The sequence below is a fragment of the Drosophila serrata genome, unplaced genomic scaffold (assembly GCF_035046125.1).
Source record: "Drosophila serrata isolate PLE 108 unplaced genomic scaffold, ASM3504612v1 contig_350, whole genome shotgun sequence".
Lineage (NCBI taxonomy): Eukaryota > Metazoa > Arthropoda > Insecta > Diptera > Drosophilidae > Drosophila > Drosophila serrata.
In genome coordinates this window covers 181,974-199,650 of record NW_028257248.1, presented here as the reverse complement: position 1 = coordinate 199,650, position 17,677 = coordinate 181,974, and the positions used below count along the sequence as shown (strand labels likewise).

Here is a 17,677-nt window from a genome sequence, read left to right as displayed (position 1 = left end):
GCTTACGGCACACATACAGCCAACCTCTCAGATTATGGACTTGTAATAGAGGAAACAAACAACATGATCGACATGTTACCACTACCCCACATAAAGAAGCTTTTAAGGGTGGATACCGACCACCTCCAGGACTTGCTAGAGTCGTTGGGCGTTCATCACAAAGTAGCAAGGAGTACCGATTTCTTAGGATCAATGCTAAACGTCGTTGCAGGGGCACCGGATGCCAGTGACTTAGAGAGAATCAGATTTTCTGAAATGAGATTAGTCGAGTCAAGCAATAGATATAAATATAATTCATATAAACACTAAAGTTCAAAACGAAATTAATCAGCTAACCTCTATCGTCAATTTAATTTTGAGATTAGCCAAAGATTCAAAAGCTGACACTCGACATTTATATGAGACACTGCTTACTAGAAACAGAATGTTGATGACGGAATTACAAAATTTAATGCTTGCAATAATCCTTGCCAAAACTAATATTGTTAGTCCGAAGAAGTCCGAAGAACCACGAAGACTTAAAAACAGTTTGGCTTGAGGAACCCACCAACACACCTATAGGGGATCCCCTGTCCAAAAATTAAACTAGCCTGCAATAAGATTACAGTTTTTTCCAGTTGTCAATGGTGAGACAATGTTGCAGATAATAGAAAACGTCGTAGCCGAATGCAGCGAAAAATGCAGCGAATTCACGCCATAAAGAACTGCTCCGTATCACAGGGAGCCACAGCCAAAGTTCGAGTGAACAATGGGATAGAATCCTGGACTCATGGCACAAACCTCATCACCTTTGACAAACCGGCCAATGACACACTCTTCATCAAACATGATAATAACTAGAAGAGAGCTCCAGGGGCAGCAAGTTTCCCCCTATTGAACATCACCGCTAACCAAGATGTCCTCAGACTCCCGTATTTTCACTGCTTGAGTGAACGAAACTTGGAGTTCTTCAAGGAGTTCAGAGAAGAAATCGACAACAGCCAAACACGTCTCACAGCAATTATTACAGGAGCAATATACTGCGCACTCATCTGCATCGGGCTCACTTATAGGCGACTTACTGCGGCAAAGAAATCCGCAGTCCAAATAAGATTATCGCTGATTAACAAACGGCCAAGGGCGGCCTTAACTTAAAAGGGAGAGTAGTTCACTTTGGTCAGCCAGACCAAAGTCATTGACCATAGTCACGTTGACAACAAAGCTCCGAACAATTTGCTGACCTAGAAATGGGCCGGATGCTCGTGCACAGACTGCAGACACTGCATATTTGCTTGGTTGCTGTGAGTTTATTCCTTAACTTAAGTTTTGTTTCCAATTCACTTTAATAAAGAGCTTATGCTCGCGAACATTACCCAGGCCATCGACTCTTTTATTATTTTGATAATGATCCAGAGGCAGAGGAGGGCAGTTACCCTCTCACCATAATTTCATTGTCGTCCCCCTCACCTCGCAGCAGCAGCGTAAGGAAGCCAGCCACTCGGCTAGAAGGAAGACAAACTAATTGATTCAGTAGCTAACCGGCTATGGACTTGAAAAGTAAATAATTTGTACATTCAATTCTTCTGGTATCTACCTAAGATTGGACTTATATAAAGTAAATTAAGTTTAAAAAGACCAACTCAAGAAACGTAAGCGTTTTCTTTATTTTTAGCCTCTCTAACAAATCTTAAACAAATTAAATTAAAATTAATTTTGAAATACCATTAAATGCTAAAAAGTCCTACTGAGTCGTTTCGGTAATGAAACCGATGCAATTTTATTTTGTTTTCAAACATACCTGGAGTATTTGGACGGAAAAGGTTTTTTGTTACTGAAGCACTATTTATAAATATTCCTTGTAGATTTGTGTGGAAATTCCTAAGCGATTCGTCGTAGATTTCTTTTGGTCCCATGCGATTCTTTGCGAAATCCTGCGAGATTAATTTTGAAATACCTTTAAATGCTAAAAAGTCCTACTAAGTCGTTTCGGTAATGAAACCGATGCAATTTTATTTTGTTTTCACACATGCCTGAAGTATTTGAACGGAAAAGATTTTTTGTTACTGATGGGCTGTTTATAAATATTCCCTGTAGAGCTGTGTGGAAATTCCTAAGTGATTCGTCGTAGATTTCTTTTGGTCCCATGCAATTATTTGCCTTTATCTGCGAGATTGACACTGAAGGGATTTTTAATTAAAATAATTTAATTTAATTAAATATGTATGTATGTTAATTTATGTGAATATAAACATACATACATACATATGTAATGTAGAAAAAGGGTGTGAAAATAAATACTGTACAATTGAACATATTTATATACCCTGCAGTACCATTCATTAGTAATTCATTAACGATTTATCAACAATCAATGCGGTGTTAATGATTGTTGATGATTCACCGATGAAAGTCCATACAAATAACTGATGAATTTAAGAACAACAATAATTCGTCAACAATTAATTAATGATTCATCACCAAAAGTTATCAACAATTAATCAATGATTCATCAACAATCAATGAGTCATCAATAATTATTTAACGATTCATCAACATGTCATCACCACTTTAAGTCGAAAAAATTTTTTGCACTTAAAAAATATGCATAATTCGCTGTTAATTGTATAATTTAGTTCGTAATCATACCCTTGCAGAAGTTTGCAACTCAGTAAAGGAGTCACCTCCGACTATATAAAGTATTTATATTCTTGATCAGATCAACAGCCAAGTCGATCTTGCCATGTTTGTCTTTCCGTCTGTGCGCCCGTCTGTCCGTTTCTACGCAAACTACTTTCTCCGTTTTGAAGCTATCGCAATGAAACTTTACAGTTAGTCTTCTATATACATATATGTATATACATACATATGTATGAACACTCCTTTCGTTTATAAGTCGGAACGGGCCGGATCAGCCGACTATACCATATAGCTGCCATAGGAACGATCGGAAAATTTTTACAAAAAAATTTGTAACCTTTTAGTTTTCAACAGATTTTAATGTTATTAAAGATTTATTGTATTAAAACTTTTAGTTTTTCCTCACATAAAACACTTACTTCCATTCTTTTTCCATATAATTCCACGGTTAGCTCTATAATTCCACTGTTTTCCATATAATTCCCCTGTTTTTAATATTGTTCCGCCAAAGACTATACAGTTTACAAGATGCCTTACGACCATACATTCGTTCTGCAATATGAGGCTAATTTTTTTATTCAAAAGGCAATGGTGCTCTCCCTGTACTCACAAAGTTGAGAGCGTAAAGATCTAAAAATATAATGCATGCGGGGGTGGAGTTCTTATAGCGGTAGACTCCTCACTGACGTCAGAATTATTAACCTTCGAGGAATGCAACGATGTTGAATTCCTCTGTGTGAAGCTATCTATCAAAGGTAGCTCCATTTTTATTACCTGTTCCTACATACCTCCATTGTCGGAACTTCCTATTTATTGGAATCACATTTCCGTTATTCAGTTGGCTTCTAGTAGACTTTTGGATAGGGACCAGTTGGTAGTCCTAGGAGATTTTAATATCCCTGGTGCTATTTGGTGCTCAAATAATTCCACCAATACTCTCCATACACCTACACAACATGACTTTGTCGCTAGCTTGTTCAACATTTCGCTGTCTCAAGTCAACCATGTTCGAAATTCCTTACAGCGGTTGCTCGATCTTTACTTCGTCTCTGATCCTGAGAGAGTCAGTTTAGCAAGGGTGGCGCCTCTGACGCAGCCCGAAGATCATAATCATCCAACTTTTAATCTGACCCTTGATATCGGTTGTGACGTACAGAATATTTCTGACCGTCCAGCCAATAAAGTCCTATGTTTTCGCAAGACGGACTTTGAACGGCTGAATTATTTTATAAATGAGTTCAATTGGTCCGATCTATACATGTGCACTGACATGGCAGTTGCCGTGGATATTTTTTACAGTGCCATGAATTCATTTTTTACTGAATGTGTTCCGTTATATTATCCGCCAAGCTCGAGTTGAGCCAACTTAAGGAAAAAAATCTAGACTGTATGTTAAATTTAAGCTCACCGGTTTCAATCTGCCCTTTCATCTTATTTATCAGGTCGGTCAATTATTACCGTGCTGAACGCCCAGCGTTATAAAAACTATTTATCTCGTTGTAGGGCCCAGTTCTCACAGAACCCAAAACAGTTTTATAATTTCGTTAACACTAAATGTAAGCGTAAAACAAATCCTTCCTCGCTTTCATTTGAAAATACTACCGCAAATAATGATCAGGCAATAGCCGATCTATTTTCGTAGTTTTTTCAAACTCTTCGTATTTACACCTGACTTATTCCTACGACATACCCAAATCAAACTTAATTTTCAGTTCTAGCCTAAACGTAAGCTCTCTTCTTTTTTATTTTCATCGTGTCAAGCCAGTTTATTCACCAGGTCCCGACGGAATTTCTATCTGTGTGCTCAGGTATTGTGCCGACGCCCTGTGCTCTCCCCTTCTGAAATTGTTTACCTTGTCCTTAGAAACCTACCACTTTCCCATAATTTGGAAGGAATCTTTTATTATTCCTCTCCACAAAAAAGGTAGCAAATTGGATGCCAGCAATTATAGAGGAATCTCTAAGTTGTCGGCCATCCCTAAACTTATTGAAAACATTATCACCCCTCACTTACAGCACCTTTGTAGATCAGTTATTTTTCCATGTCAACATGATTTTATTAAGCGAAGATCAAAAACAACAAATCATCCTTTTGAAGCTCTCTTCCTATATTATAAAGGGCTTCTATAATAATTTTCAGACAGATGTAATCTATACTGATTTCAGTAAAGCATTTGACTCTGTTAACCATTCTCTCCTCGTTAGAAAACTCAATTTAATGGGTTTCCCAAGTGATCTTCTTAATTGGATATCATGTTATTTGAATGGCAGGACGCAAAAGGTCCTTTTTAAGAATAATTTATCCAATGTTCTAAGGGTCACATCTGGCGTCCCGCAAGGAAGCCATTTGGGACCCTTATTGTTTACAATATTCATAAATGACCTGCCCAAAGTCTTGACGAACTCCAGAGTGCTTATGTACGCGGATGACGTCAAGCTTTGCGTGCAATACAATGACGTCGGCTGCCAGTCGGATTTACAAACAGATCTCAATAATTTTAAAACTGCCGTGGCAACTTATTAAGCTTAAATGGCTCGAAATGCAAGCTAATGACATTCTCTCGTGTTGTTCCTAAGCTTGCTACTTACACGCTGCTCTTTTTAAAGAATTAATTCTGTTGATGATTTGGCCGTCCGCTTGGACCCAAAACTTTACTTTATTGATCATATTTCGTCTATGGTGAATAGAGCCAGGGGTGTGCTTGGTTTTATTAAACGTTGTTAGAAGGAATTCAATGACCCCTATGTTACTAAATCCTTATATACTTCTTTAGTTCTTCTTTAGTCCTATCTTAGAATATGGATGCTGCGTTTAGAGCCCTCAGTACGGCATCCATAGTAAACGCATCGATTCGGTTCAAAAGAACTTTTTACTTTTCGCTCTACGCGGTTTAAATTGGGATGCAAACCAAAGATTACCTTCCTACTCTAGTAGACTCTTATTAATAAACTTGCCGTCCTTAGCCAATCGTAGAACGATGCTAGGGATAACCTTAAAATTTTTAATACTAACACACTTAGTAAACATGCAAGCTAACAACCTGGCAGCACGCCAGTAGTCAATTTCCTCGTATTCTGTGCCTGGAACGTGCCTGGTGTCATACGGGCCACTTGAATGTACTGACCGTAGTGCATCAACGTCCAAAATAAAAAAAAAATAAATAAATAAATTTAAAAAAATTAGCCCTGTAGTAGCATTCATCAGCAATTAATCAACGATTCATCAACAGTCAAGGCGGTGTAGTTGATGATTCATCGATTAATAGCCATACAAATTATTGGTGAATTAAACACGGGCATGTCCTAGGCTGTCATCAACAACAATTCATCAAAAATTAATCAATGAATCATCAACAATTCATCGATGATTAATCAACAATTCATTAATAATTCTTCAACAATTCATCGATGAATCATTTACAATTCATCAACATTTAATCAACAATTCATTAACAAATTTATCAACGGCCGGTCATGGTACTGCCGACAACTGACGTCTAGAGAGAGAGCAGCAGAGCGTCGACTCGGTCTTAGTCGCAGTCGGCAGAGCGTCGCCTCGGTAGAAGTCGCAGTCGGCGCGTTGATGAATGTTGATGACAGTGGCCTATTGATGACAAGTGGTACTGCAGCATGCATACAAATACATACATACATGTAAGCTTTTACTCTCTTTTAAGACATTAGATAAGAAATATACAAAAGTACATACATATGTATATGTACATGCAAATATTTATAAGCACAGATTTTCGGTCAATATGTACATACATACATATATAGCACCCTACCCTGGCAAAAACAAATAATCATCAAAGCTTTGAAAGCTAACATGGCAAACTTTAAATTCATCTACCGTTCGCTTAAAGCTTGGTTGTCAGTTGTAGTTCCTTTAGTCAGCTTTCGACTATTGCTCAAAATGTGCGCTTATTTTCTGGTGTAGATACATACATTGATATGTACATACATATATACAAAAACAGAAGTTTATTTTTTGTAACTGCAAAATACAAGTTCATACTTATGTATGACTAAAACAAATGTGTTATTAAAAATTAAAAGTAAATATAAGACATGTTTTTAAACAAATTCTTACCAGCCTAGACTTGATATTAAAATTTCTTAAATATGTATGTAATTGTATAAATCTAATTTCAAATCTGCATATGTACGGCTGTTATAAACATTGATTTATATACATAAATTTAACATCATTACTCGCGTGTATGCAGTTTAACTTTTTGTAATTTTATTTGTTCAACATACACACATATGTATGTATGTACATACATATGTAGGTATATACATACAGTTTGTCAAGTAATTCTTTGCAAAACGAAAAATCCCTCACAATTTTGGGTTTAAACTGAAAATTTATTAACAAATACAAGAATTAAAAAAAAAAATTTTTTATAATATTATTAGGATAACTTTAATCTAGAAATATAAAAAACAAAACTTAAATATTTTAACTTAAAACATAGTAAAAAATAGCAAAAACAAAAACATTGCAATTCGTATGCTGTCATATATGTATGTATTTTACTTTTAAATTTTGTCAAATTATTGCCAAAAACACAAATTATTTATTATTGGAAAATAATTTTTTAAGTTATTATTTTTTAATATTAAAAATATATGTATATTCAGTTTAAGATGCAAGGCATACATACATATTTACATACATATTTTGTTTTGCAAGAATCACGTTTCAACCTGTAGATACATTCAAACATACATATGTACATACGTACTTATATGTACATACCTCCAGTTCATACAGTTTCACAATAGTAAAAGCTTACATATGTACATATAAATGTATATATGCATTTACATACATATATACACACTTATGTACATACATACATATGTATATACCATTTGTATGTACGTAGATATGTATGTTTATATTTTGTGTCATAAAAGTTTGTTATCATAGTTTTAAATCAAATGTATATATGTACATATGTATACATAAATATGTACATACAGTGACGCACTAAACTGTTAGCACAGTTGCAAATTTGAACTTTCAGTGATATTTCCAGGCGTATACATTATTTTATTGAATAAATTTTTTTTAATATAGTTAAATTAAATAATTATGTATAAAATGACCCTATTTTTTTTTTTATTTTGTTTCATATATTTAAAACTATATAAACTTTAAAAGAAAATTACCATATTTCGTGACACAAAAGTCTTGGCACAGCTATAAGTTTTACTTGATTTATTTTAGATTTAAGGCTTTTATGTTCTTATTTTTTTATCAAATGTAAAAAGGGACTTTTTTTAAGCACATGGCGTCACAAAGTTTTAAAAAAAAGTTAAATTTATCTACAGTTTTTCTGCCATTTGCCTAAATTTTAAGAAAATTGAGAATAAGCGATAAGAAACCAACGTAGCTCAAAGAAAAATTGTCCTTCATCTGCACAATGAAGTCAAATTATATGGCGAAATAGCCAAAATTATGGAATTAAGCTGATTTTCCATTAGGAGCATCCTGCAACGCTACGACGGAGTCGAAAGCTTGGAGAGCGCACCTAAATCTGGGCGTCCCAAGACTTTAAGTCTTCATTCATCCGATGTATGTATGTATGCGTGTACATACATTCATTTTTTCTATAAGTACATTAGCATGTTATTCATATATGTACATAAATACGTATGTATATATGTACATGTATTCTTATTGCATTTTGTATTTACTTGGTTTTTCGTACACATAAATGCTTATGTATGTACATACATTGTATGTCCGTCCATGCTTATGTACATATGTAAATCTATATCTATCTATGTATGTATGTATGTATGTATTTATAAAAAGAAACAGACAAGCGGAAAAAGTGTAGGCGAAAGTAAAAAAAAATGTGATTCAATTTAATGTTGGTAGGCCAGCGTAGCAAAATCATCTGAGAGCTGTCGTATTTCAAATTCAACAAGAGAAAAAAAAAACTTCGGCACGGCGAAAATTGTAGATACTTGCAGGTTTATTTATTAACTTTAACAAAATTCTAGAATCGTATATAATGCCGTATATAATCGTATATAATCCGAAATTTGTAGAAAACTGGGAAAGTTTTAATTTTTTTTTAATATGGTACACATGGAATATGGACCTGGTGTACATTTTTTTTTTCTAAACATTTCCCTAGTTCCTATGGCAGCTTCATATGTACATACAAATACGAAATATGGTAATTTTCTTTTAAAGTTTATATAGTTTTAAATATATGAAACAAAACAAAAAAATATAGAGTCATTTTATACATAATTATTTAATTTAACTATATTACAAAAAATTTATTCAATAAAATAATGTATACGCCTGGAAATATCACTTAAAGTTCAAATTTGCAACTGTGCCAACAGTTTAGTGCGTCACTGTATATGACATAGTCGTTCGGTCCAGCCCGTTCTGACTTAAGTACATGCATACATACATATGTATGTACATATGTATTTACGAGTGTGACTATCTTTAAAGATTCATTCTGATAGCTAGTTTTCATATAATCGGACAGACGGACATGTATTGATCGACTCGGTTGTTGATGCTGATGTTTGTATGTACATATGTACATGCATACGTATATACGTACATATATACTATGTATATACTTTATAGGGTCGGAAATGTCTCCTTCCCTGCGTTGCAAACTACTGACTAAAACTATAATACTCAACAAGGGTATAGAAATTAGGAAATAAGCTGCGATCCACTGTTTTAACTGCGATCATTGTTTTAACATGTATTCAGTTCGACTATTGCTGTGAATTTGTCATTTGACTGATATGTGTACATAAGATTGTCACTAAGCACAACGTTTAAATATATACATACGTGACGAGATATTCTACAGCTGCACTGTTTTTGTTAATCTAATAATTTTTTGTTACTGTCTGAGATTTTCTTTTATATTTTATGTTCACAGGAATACATTTATCATTGTTTGTAACAATAGTTAAACATGTACTGGCGAGACATTGTACAGTGAAACTGTTATTTGTAGGATTTTTCTATATTTTCATAACCCTCCCCTTACAGAAAGTTGCCCTTAGAATAATTGTAACATTGATTATAGATGCACCCCACGCTTTTAACTCTGAATTTAGTGATCTTATATACTATTGCTCTGAATTTAATAATTTTTTTTGTAATTATAAATTATTTTCTTCTTTTTAGTTCGGGTATTTATAAAAGCGTTTTTTTTTTAGTTTTTTTTTTAAGTATTATTTATTTTTTTAATCTTTTTAAAAATTTTACTGCTGCTAAAAATTCAATTACAGCTAATCGGTACTCCGTCAATCGGTAATTTTCAAAATAAATGGTCTCAATTAATTTCTGGTGCGATTAAATATTACATTAAGATTATAAGTTGAATATGCAATATCACTTTACACCAATCGTACAAAATTTACACAATGATATTATCTTTAAACAGCTTAATTATCTAAACATTATTTCACACGAGTGATGTGAAGTAATGCTGTTTAAACAAACAAGCTGAAAATGCAACCACCGTGAAAAAGTATCTCACGAGAAAGAGTATCCGGCAACTGCCCGAGCGAAAGAGTAAACCCGAAACTGCAGGCATGCGCAGATCGCGCGCTAGCTCTGTCTCTCTTACTCCTTTACGGAGAATCCTGACGATCCTAATCAGGATAATGAAAATTTTTTATCAAATTATTGGATTGTCATCTGTCCTTGAGAAGTATGCAAAGTTTCGAGTTTATCAGATATTTGGAAACCCTTGAAAATAGTGTTCAAAACCTTCAGTATCATTCTTTTAGGATTCAGGTCTGAATTGGAGAGGCCCCCATCCTGAATCATTAGGGAGTTTTCATTCAGAATTACGCATCGTTTTCGATTATGCCGACCACTGAATCGAATTCAGTAAGTTGAGACATGTTTGAGAAATAATTAAATAATATTAAACTACTGTGCTATGTAAAAAAAAGGTATCTATTTTGAACACATCGTTAATACACTGGCTTTTGTCATACCTCTTCACATATTCTCTACCCGTCGTTAACAAACAATCATGTGTCGTTAAAAATGAATGCGTGCAGATAAGGTTTGTGTTTGTGGCATCGTCGTTTTTAATTTCTCGAATAGAAAATTCATAACCTTTTCTAGTTTTCCGTCGTTTTAAATTTGTATTTACGTCATGTAATTAATGTTACCTTATTACGTTGGTTGATCCCCATATCTGTGGGATTCGTTTCTTCTTTAAATATTAAGCCCCACTAATTTTAAGTTTTATTTTAGTATTTTATAATATTATAGATCAAGTGGTTAAGATAAATATAAAATAAAAATTACATTAAGCTTTAGTTGTTTTTTCATAACGTTGTTCTCTATTACAAATCATCGTTTTTGTTGGCGTAGCGTCGTCGACTCTCGCTGCCTCTCGTCGCGAAATCTTTCTCTTCACGCCTCCACGTTTTATTTCATATGTTGTGGGGTGGGTTAGCCTAAGCGGAGATGCCAGATCCATTCCTTCAATAATGTAAACAATAAGGGACCCCAATGGAAAAAATAACTGATTTACAAAAGTGCTGTAATTGCGGAGTAATGACATTTTCGAAACTTTTTTTTTTCGATATATTGTTAGGTTAGGTTAAAGTGGTGAAGTTACCCTGGTTATCTCCAATCAAAGATGAGCTCCTTTTTGCCCTACACCCTCGTAGACTGCGCCTCCTCGTCAGCCCAGCCTTCAGTCCTTCAGTCCTTCAGGTAGGCTAGGATGACAGTTCCTAACTGACCTAGTGACCCAAGCTGTTGAGTTTCAAAGTGCCGCGCTACGATTTGGTTAAATGCCGGGAAGAGACACAGTGAATGCTCCGGTGTCTCCGTATTGTAGGGTTGGTCTATCTTGTAGACGTGCGTGCCTATTGGCCTATTGATATCATTCTTACCTTTTGAGTTCAGCTCTCCACTTCGTCTCGTGTTATAATTTTGCCAGCATAGTTTCGATCTTCTGTGCACTGTCTTCATTGGTCAATCATTGCTGGCTATTAATTTGAAGTGTTCGTGAATTTTTGTTTGAACTGATTTAAGAGAGACTAGAGTTTTTGTTGTCTTAAAGCTTTTTCCTTTTCCTAGTCAGCTTTCTCATTTCCGGGGATGTCGTTATGCCCGGGTACTTAAGTAAGTAAGTCTATTTAGTGCATCTTTGCATTTGGCCGCTGGTGTTGATGTAGTCCTTGCTGTTGCAAGAGATTTGATGGACACTTGGCTATCTGAGTAGATCCTTATCTTGGTGTTCCGGAGTTCTTTATTTAATGAAAGTTCGACCTTATTCAGTATTGCGAGTACCTCTGAAAGGCCTCTTCTACTCCCCAGCTCTTAACGAAGATTTTGGCCCTAACCCGCAGATCATCCTCGAGCCGTCGGTGTAGAGTGATACCCCATCCTTATGTATCCGTATGTGAGTATGGGTCTTACAACCGCTGTTTAGAGCCATATTATTATCTTGGGACAGATGCCCCAGTTATTCCCGAACATCTTTCTTCAGAAGTAGAATACTATACTTGCTTTCTTCACTTTTTCGTTGATATTTTGTTTTGATGGCTTCTTCAACTCCTATCTTGTTGAGGGAGCTGGAGGGATGCAATCTCCGTTTGCGTTATTGAAGGAAACCTGTATGTCTAAGAAGTTGACAAAAGTATAATTTTGTTATAACGGTGCCTTTTCTATGTATCGCACCGTTTCATTTAGTGCGGTCTCTGTGGCTCTGCCTTTTCTGTATGCATGCTGTGTGTCGGAAAAACTTTTTCCCGTTTTACCTCTGATGTGGATATCTAGTATCCGTTCCGGTTTTTTCGTAAGAAATTGGGTCAGGCTAATCGGTCAATTATCCTTGGCTTGTATGTGTCCTCTTCTTCCTGGTCTGGGTATGAAAACTACTCTTGCTTTCTTCCACGAAAGTGGTATGTGTGCTGTTTTTAAACACGCTCATAGTGACTATATCTTGAACTTGTATCTGTTGAACTACGCTTGGGCATTCCGTTGTTCCAGGTTCTTCTATCTGGTTTCCTAGGAAGTGTGTATCCAGCAGGATTTCCAGTGACTCTTCTGACGTCGTTCTGTTTATAAGTGTCAGGCTAGCCTGCCCTCTTACTAGTATTTTTGCTGAACCTAGCCGTATCTTTCTATTTTCGATTCCTCCTGTAGATACTTATACAATCGTCAGTCTTTGGGTTCGTAGTTTATATTAAAAGCCCTCCTAACCTTTTTTCTGAGTTCGCTTATCTCTTTGCTCACCCATTGTGGGTAGGTCTTCTTTGAGTGTTTAAGTCTGCACGACTCCCTATACGCGTTGTTGAGAATATTACAGAAGTCTTTGACGTCCTTGTTTAACTCTTCTGGGGTGGACCGAACCTTGATCCTTTTGGTTTTACAGTCTAATACATTTTTTCCGTATTTGTCCCTGTCAGTGATGCGGAGATTGCGTTTTTGTGCTATGCCCTGTGTCGGCATCTAGATTTTTTAAGAATATGTACCAATGTTCTAAAAAAGAGTGTTTTAATATAAGGACGTTGATGCACTACGGTCAGTACATTCAAGTGGCCCGTATGACACCAGGCACGTGCCTGTTTGGGTTAGGTGTTAGTTAGAAAATATAGGACAGAATACGAGGAAATTGACTACTGGCGTGCTGCCAGGTTGTTAGCTTGCATGTTTACTAAGTGTGTTAGTATTAAAAATTTTAAATTGGGAAGGGTATCTACGTTAGAGATTAGTGTGTACAAATCATTTTAATTTGCACATAACACTCCAAAAAGGTTTATGCAGTTCAAAGGAAGTTCTACAGTGGCGCAACTAATGGGATATAGGATCTAGTAGTTCTACATGGTACGTGGAAATTAAGCTGACTCAACAAGTCAGCACTTTCCACATCACCATGGATAAGGTTAAAAATAAAGGTTATCCCTAGCATCGTTCTACGATTGGCTAAGGACGGCAAGTTTATTAATAGGAGTCTACTAGAGTAGGAAGGTAATCTTTGGTTTGCATCCCAATTTAAACCGCGTAGAGCGAAAAGTAAAAAGTTCTTTTGAACCGACTCAATGCGTTTACTATGGACACCGTACTGAGGGCTCCAAACGCAGCATCCATATTCTAGGATAGGACGAACTAAAGAAGTGTATAAAGATTTAGTAACATAGGGGTCATTGAATTCCTTCTAACAACGTTTAATAAAACCAAGCACACCCCTGGCTCTATTCACCATAGACGAAATATGATCAATAAAGTAAAGTTTTGGGTCCAAGCGGACGGCCAAATCATCAACAGAATTAATTCTTTAAAAAGAGCAGCGTGTAAGTAGCAAGCTTAGGAACAACACGAGAGAATGTCATTAGCTTGCATTTCGAGCCATTTAAGCTTAATAAGTTGCCACGGCAGTTTTAAAATTATTGAGATCTGTTTGTAAATCCGACTGGCAGCCGACGTCATTGTATTGCACGCAAAGCTTGACGTCATCCGCGTACATAAGCACTCTGGAGTTCGTCAAGACTTTGGGCAGGTCATTTATAAATAGTGTAAACAATAAGGGTCCCAAATGGCTTCCTTGCGGGACGCCAGATGTGACCCTTAGAACATTGGATAAATTATTCTTAAAGAGGACCTTTTGCGTCCTGCCATTCAAATAACATGATATCCAATTAAGAAGATCCATTGGAAAACCCATTAAATTGAGTTTTCTAATGAGGAGAGAATGGTTAACAGAGTCAAATGCTTTACTGAAATCAGTATAGATTACATCTGTCTGAAAATTATTATAGAAGCCCTTTATAATATAGGAAGAGAGCTTCAAAAGATTTGTTGTTGTTGATCTTCGCTTAATAAAATCATGTTGACATGGAGAAATAACTGATCTACAAAGGTGCTGTAAGTGAGGGGTGAAAATGTTTTCAAATAATTTAAGGATGGCCGAAAACTTAGAGATTCCTCTATAATTGCTGGCATCCAATTTGCTACCTTTTTTGTGGAGAGGAATAATAAACGATTCCTTCCAAATAATGGGAAAGTGGGAGGTTTCTAAGGACAAGGTAAACAATTTCAGAAGGGGATAGCACAGAGCGTCGCGTTGTGTCGAGACCTTCCATTTTTCTACCTTATAATTTCTATGCTCAATTTGGAGAGTTATACCTATATCCTCTTTCCAGCCTTAAAATTCTTGCGTAAATTAAAAAAAAAATTAAGGTGGGCGTGTTGCCCTTGTTACAAATATTGACGTCTCGACAAATAATACTATCGAAAAGGGACTCACCCCTTTCGGTTGTTTCCCTTACTTCACCACAGCGTATGCCTGGTGTTGGCATACCCGACCTCGGCTTCTCTGTCGAGTCGGTGTATGTGGTTGTGTATCCTTTTATGGCAATGGCAGAGATTTGACCGTCCCTGGCCCATGGCTCTTCTATTAAGCCGATGTCTATGTTCTTCTTTCGGAGAAATACTGCGAGATTTGTTGAAGCGTGTGAGATACGCTTTAGGTGGATTTGCACGACAATTGACATTATTGCGGGTTGGTGTTGGGAGTGTCATCGGCGACGACAAAGTCCTCCAACATCTTGTTGGCTAGAAACCCCTTGATCTTCGCCTTTCTGATGTCATACCAAGCTTTATGGTCGTTGTTCTCCAACTGGAAGCATCGCTGGAATAAGAACGGCTGAATGGCTGTCTGAAGAACCAAAGGAGTGTGTCGGGTCAGATGGCTCCGATAGTAATTTTTCTGTTACCATTTCAGACTGTCTGGTGTCGACTTCCGCCCATTTCTCCATCAGCAGGCGCCCCTCGTCGTTGAGTTCATCTCGTTGAGTCATACTACAATACAAAAAACTATCGCCGAACTATCAACAAAGGAAGTTCTCAAATTCGGATGGAGAACAAAATGGCATAAACTTATGGAACATCCGTATGGTGAATCACTGTAGGAAGTGTAGATATATCGCACGGTACATTTCAGAAAGCGATAATTCAAATCTTAACTGTATGAATATTAGTAATCGCATATGTTATTTTGCATTTTATTGATTACTCTATTTTGCAGTCTAAATTAAAAAAAAATTTTTTTTAATTTTATCTGACCGTTTTTTTATCGTGACAATATTAAAATAAGATTAATAAAAAACATTTAATTTTTGGCCACGAAGAACCTTTCTGTGAAAACGCCCATATGTTGAAAAAAAGAAGCATTTTCAAATTGTAGTAGAAACTGGCAAGGTAAAGAATTTTTTTTTTTTAATTTTTGGATCCTTTCCATGTCAGCTAAACATATAAAAAAACTGTAATTAAAACGATCGGAAAATGTGTAGAAAAAAATATTAAAATATGAATTTGGATTGCTATTCAATTTCTGTTTTTATTAAAATCGGACTACTCTTTATGTATACTATTATGTAAAATTACAACTTCGTAATATATTCATCTGCTCTGAGAAATAGAAATATTGAAATTTTTTAGCTGTCAAATGTGTGTTTTTTTCATTGGTCATATTATGAGCGTTGAACAAAGAGCGAATATTAAGATTTGTTTTAAGCTCGGTAAATCTTCTACCCAAGCTTATGAAATGATGAAACAAGTTTATGGTGATCATTGCCCATTCCGTAACACCATTTACGACTGATATAAGCGTTTCAAAGACGGTCGGGAAGAATTGGGTCTCCCAACGAACGGTCGGGCCGGCCGAGACCTTTTGTGAATGATGATAACATCAAACGAGGGCGTGAACTCATAAAAAATGAGCCGAAATATTTATTGCGGTATATGAAAGCGGAATTGAGTATGTCTAAAGACTCTATTCATGATCTATTTATACGCTTTGTTCCCCATCAATTGAAAAAACAAGGAAACGGCGCTTCGGATTCGAAAAGCATCATTAAGAAAGCCAGAAAAGAACCAAACCTCCTTCCAACATCGTTACTGACGAGGAATCGTGGTGTTTTCAATACGATCCGGAAACAAAACACCAAAGTCCCGAATGGAAGTTGCTATGATTACATTGAAACCATTTAAAAGGCGACGACCGACATTTTTAAAGATTTGCCGATCGAGGCCCTAAAACGGTGATTTGATAAGCTTTTGGAACGTGCTAATAAGTGTATTCAGGCTGGGGGAAAATACTTTGAATAAATAAAAAAGCTTTTAAAAAAGTATAGTTAGCATGGTAACGAGATTGAAATGTAGAAGAAAATACGAGATTGTGAATATACAGTCAAAACTGTACAACTGTAAATAGTACCATTAAAAAGGAATTCAATGATTCATGAACAGACAAGGTGATGTCGTTGATTATTCATCGATGAATGTCCTTACAAATTACTGATGAATTTAACATGGGCATGTCGTAGACTATCATCAAGAACAAAAAATCAATATTTAATCAATGATTCATCAAAAAGTCATCAACATTTCAACAACATTTAAGGTAGATTTTTTTTTGGCTTAGTATTTTAAAAAATTAAGTTCTGGTAATTGTGTAATTTAGTATGTAATTTTCCATTTTTACTTCACTTACTTTTCCATTTTTAAAACACTTTATTTCACTGTTTTCCAAATATTTGCACTGTTTTGTCTATAATTTTACAGCTGCACTCGTTTCCATATAAATCTGCTATAAATCATATCCATTTACTACTGTAACTCCATACTTGGAATTTTACAAAAGTTAACCTTCCTTTTACGTTTGCCAGATAAAATACAAAAATACATATGTACATACACTCACCAGAAAAAGTGTGCGTACAAACTTAACGCGCAACTTTGATGTTAAATAAAAATAGTTGTATGGAAGATATTGACTTCATTTTATTTTTAAATGAATGACACATCTATTATTAAAAATTATAGGCAGTCTTTATATATTTCCGTCCACAACTTTTTTAATTAAAAAACAAAAAATACCCATGTTTTCGGGCAAGAAAAAGTGTGCGTACAAAATTCAATTAATATAAAAAAACCCATTTATTGTTAAAGCATTGATAAAATTAGTAAGAACGAGGATACCCATTACTTTCTATTGTCCCATTTAAGCGTTTTGGAATTAAA

At 35.5% G+C, this 17,677-nt stretch overlaps 2 protein-coding genes across 30 annotated transcripts in view; one reads left to right on the top strand and one right to left on the bottom strand.

The window, feature by feature from the left end:
* The window catches only part of Ube2g1 (ubiquitin-conjugating enzyme E2G 1), a 37,292-nt gene that overhangs the window by 16,781 nt on the left and 2,834 nt on the right, over window positions 1-17,677 (bottom strand). Inside the window, exons 1-3 of one of the 4 annotated variants that reach the window (XM_086838588.1) lie at window positions 9,464-17,137; window positions 2,010-2,156; window positions 1,778-1,910 (exon numbers count right to left, since the gene is read on the bottom strand). The exons of 1 other annotated variant lie outside the window; for it this stretch is intronic. The gene's annotated coding sequence lies outside the window, so the exon portion shown is untranslated. Of the gene's footprint in view, window positions 1-1,777; window positions 1,911-2,009; window positions 2,157-9,306; window positions 9,416-9,463; window positions 17,138-17,677 lie in introns of those variants that run through there. 2 more of the 4 variants (XM_086838587.1, XM_086838589.1) reach the window with 2 other exon arrangements.
* The window catches only part of LOC110185388 (calcium/calmodulin-dependent protein kinase kinase 2), a 113,066-nt gene continuing 98,656 nt past the window's right edge, over window positions 3,268-17,677 (top strand). For 8 of the 26 annotated variants that reach the window (XR_015272926.1, XR_015272925.1, XR_015272924.1 and 5 more), the window contains exon 1: window positions 6,485-6,674. Coding sequence is in view for 1 of the 26 variants with exons in the window: in XM_086838575.1 (XP_086694701.1) it covers window positions 6,641-6,674 (34 nt within the window). In the remaining 25 variants the exon portion in view is untranslated. The other 18 variants (XR_015272930.1, XR_015272927.1, XM_086838570.1 and 15 more) reach the window with 8 other exon arrangements.